At 35.1% G+C, this 2,973-nt stretch overlaps 1 protein-coding gene across 1 annotated transcript; it reads left to right on the top strand.

The window, feature by feature from the left end:
* Nucleotides 1-866: 866 nt before the first annotated feature.
* Nucleotides 867-2,764, top strand: LOC136349760 (homeobox protein Hox-A3-like). The gene is made up of 2 exons (XM_066301486.1): nucleotides 867-1,310; nucleotides 1,810-2,764. The coding sequence occupies exons 1-2, from the start codon at nucleotides 1,098-1,100 to the stop codon at nucleotides 2,236-2,238; spliced, it is 642 nt and encodes a 213-aa protein (XP_066157583.1). The 5' UTR covers nucleotides 867-1,097; the 3' UTR covers nucleotides 2,239-2,764.
* The last annotated feature ends 209 nt before the right edge of the window (nucleotides 2,765-2,973 follow it).

Raw genomic sequence — 2,973 nt, 5'->3', positions numbered from 1 at the left:
TTTATATTAAGTATTAAAATTAAAAAGAAATCACAATTAAAATACTCAGTAAATTTTTTATACATAACAATTTTTAAACAAAATTTTTGTAAAGACCTCAGAACATTTTGTTTTTACGTATTTTATCTCTTTAACTTTTCGATTCTACAATTTTGATTTTTATTCGGTGGGTCCTATGCCCACTAGGCAATGAAACATTAATGAGCCATAGAGGAAAAAAATAACCAAAGTAAACTACATCCATAACTCTATCTCACTCCGCATTTTCTTCATAGATAATTCTTTATCTAAATCACAATTTTCTAGGAGCAATTACTTCTTTTTTTTTTATTAATGTGTTTGTAATTTTCATTTTAGCTGCCCCACAAGTCCACCAGAAGGGCAATTTTATGTAGAAAATTGATAGATTGTGTGGTGTAAGTTCAACAGTTTGATAATTTCAAAAATTTTATGAAAATTCTGATAGATCAATAGGTTCAGGGTAACATCTAATTGGAATTAATCCTGTCAGTAATCGAAAAGGGAACAAAACGTGTGCACCCATATTTGAGAAACTCAAGTTGATGATCGCGCACAAAGACGAAACATCAAGTGACATTTTATATTATTGAAATTTTAAATAAGCATAGTAATTATTTATAGTTACGTAACTGATAAAATCAAACTCCATCCCACTCTGCATCTCTTAATTTTTGAGATACCGAGCAGTTTCTCAAAAATGGGATGTTATTTACAATCCGGATAAGTGCTATCCACTATGCAAATAACCAATTTCTCATTCTTATCGTATTTTCTATTTCCGTAACTGGTCCCAAAGATATTTCAGATACAATAGAACACGATTCCTTGATCGAAAACCAGTTGGCGATTGTGCAGGTAAATTTTGAGAATATTTTCGAACCTGATTGGTCACCCACAAATTGCTTGTGATAAAACCCATTAAAATAAATACCTTGGACGAACCCAAAATCGCCATTAGAGCATTAGTCGTAGGACTTATCTCAGTGGTGAGTCGTCCTTTGGTGCGTGCGTGCTTCTGTTGGAAGTCTTTGTGGAAGTCCAACTAATTTTCCTTCGTGAGCAAAGGTGATTGGAGCATGAATCAAGAGCATGATAGAATCGAAGAGCCAATCGTGATCCCAGAGACACTCGCTGATCCCATGAGCTCAAATGAGTCTTTTTCGTCATTTGAATCTTACGGCAATTTTAAGGGTTACAATGTCCCGGATGTAAATATATACAAAGAAGACGTGTTTACAGTTCAAATGCAGCAAGATTCTTATGTATCGCACGATAATCAGAGTATGATGGTAAGCATGATGTTTAATTAGCATATATGAGCATGCGCTCAGCAGACGCTCTATGTTATTACTCTCGTCTGTGAGATCACGGATTTGAAATTTACTTCACTTAAATTGTTAATAAATTGATATATTAATTTAAAAAAATTGCAATAAGTTTTAAATAAATGTTAACGTAGATTAGATAGAATTATCTTCTCATGAACTATTTTCAAAACTATGAGTAATCACCTTCTGATAGATTTACCCTGCAAATAGCCGACCCATAACTGCCGGCAAGCCTTTATTCCTTAAAAATTGCGTCTTGGAAAAGTTGTATAAACTAGTTATTACAATGATTCAAAACGAAACAATCTCATTAAGCCCGGAACTTTGACACGTGCAGGTTGTTGAGTTTTGCGAAAAGCTACGTCTCACTTACTTATCATTACGCATGCTCATAAAAATTGTTTACGTTTTTATTATTTATTCGTAAATGTTTATTTTAAAATTCAGGTTCTTCTTTCAGAACAACAATGACCTCAATCCGAATCCGTCGCTTTCTTCTTACTCATTCGAAGAAAACTGGTACCAAGTCGCTCCAAATCAGATCGTAGATGTAACCCCAATGAACGTTTGCCCGAAGGAAGCAGCGCAGAAAAACAAAATTAACACCACAATAGCGAAACGATCAAGAACGCAGTACACGTCTTTTCAATTAATGGCCCTGGAAAAAGAGTTTCAGAAGGGAAAGTACCTTTGCAGAGCCAAAAGGATCCAGTTATCTCAAGAATTAAACTTAACAGAGAAACAAATCAAAGTCTGGTTTCAAAACCGTAGAATGAAGTTTAAGGGCAGCAGGCTCAGAACGCCTCAAAAATCGAATTCCTTTCAGTTAATTTCCTCGCCAAAAATTAGCCCAGAACCGGAGTTTAGAGGTCGCCGTTGGGTACTCTAATGTTCCTCTGATTAAGGAAGATCTTTCGATTCACTTAAATTCCCAACAACCTCGGGATCCGCATTTCACACCCCCCACGGACAATGGGACATTCCATCGGTCTCTATCACACAACAAAACTATCATCACCAGTTTAACATGTACGGTAACAATTATGACCAGGTGTGTCTCCCGATTTCTTACTCTCTTCCTGTGGAATCTAACTTCGTACCACCGTATCAAAACTATGGCGGAATTCAGGACAACTTCCATCACAACAGACTGAATGACTACAACGTTGATGGAAGAGGTAATAACGTCAATCATCAGCCCCCAACATACGGGATGTTATCGCAGAACTTACAATGCGTTACTTGGAGTTCGAACGAATACGGATCTGATTATCCAGCAAAGCAGGGCACTGGATTGACACATTTGTAGATAAAGTAATTGACACTGCACATACATACAGTTACAGTCGGGATATAAATTATTCGTCCACCTAGAAATAATGTAAAATAATGGAATAAAATTCAAACCACTTAAATTTATTTGACTTTCATTACAAAAAAATATATCATTCGTATGCCAAATATAGTAATAAAATATTCAACATTAACAATAACTGTCAAAAATAAATGGGAAATCCTTCAAAACTGATGGGAGAAGAATTATTTGTCCACCAAACTATTTTTTAAAATATGTCAAAGTAGTATGAAACTAATAACGTGTGAGACATCCTTTCGATCTTATATT

This window comes from Euwallacea fornicatus, unplaced genomic scaffold (genome assembly GCF_040115645.1).
Source record: "Euwallacea fornicatus isolate EFF26 unplaced genomic scaffold, ASM4011564v1 scaffold_57, whole genome shotgun sequence".
NCBI lineage: Eukaryota > Metazoa > Arthropoda > Insecta > Coleoptera > Curculionidae > Euwallacea > Euwallacea fornicatus.
Note: the sequence above shows the minus strand (reverse complement) of the source record. Positions and strands in the feature narration are given on the sequence as shown.

Excerpts from the sequence above, each read along its gene's own strand:
- LOC136349760 (XM_066301486.1), top strand. The coding sequence starts at position 1,098 with ATGAATCAAGAGCATGATAGAATCGAAGAGCCAATCGTGATCCCAGAG. Across the intron at positions 1,311-1,809 it reads ACGATAATCAGAGTATGATG|AACAACAATGACCTCAATCC; the intron begins GTAAGCATGATG and ends TTCTTCTTTCAG.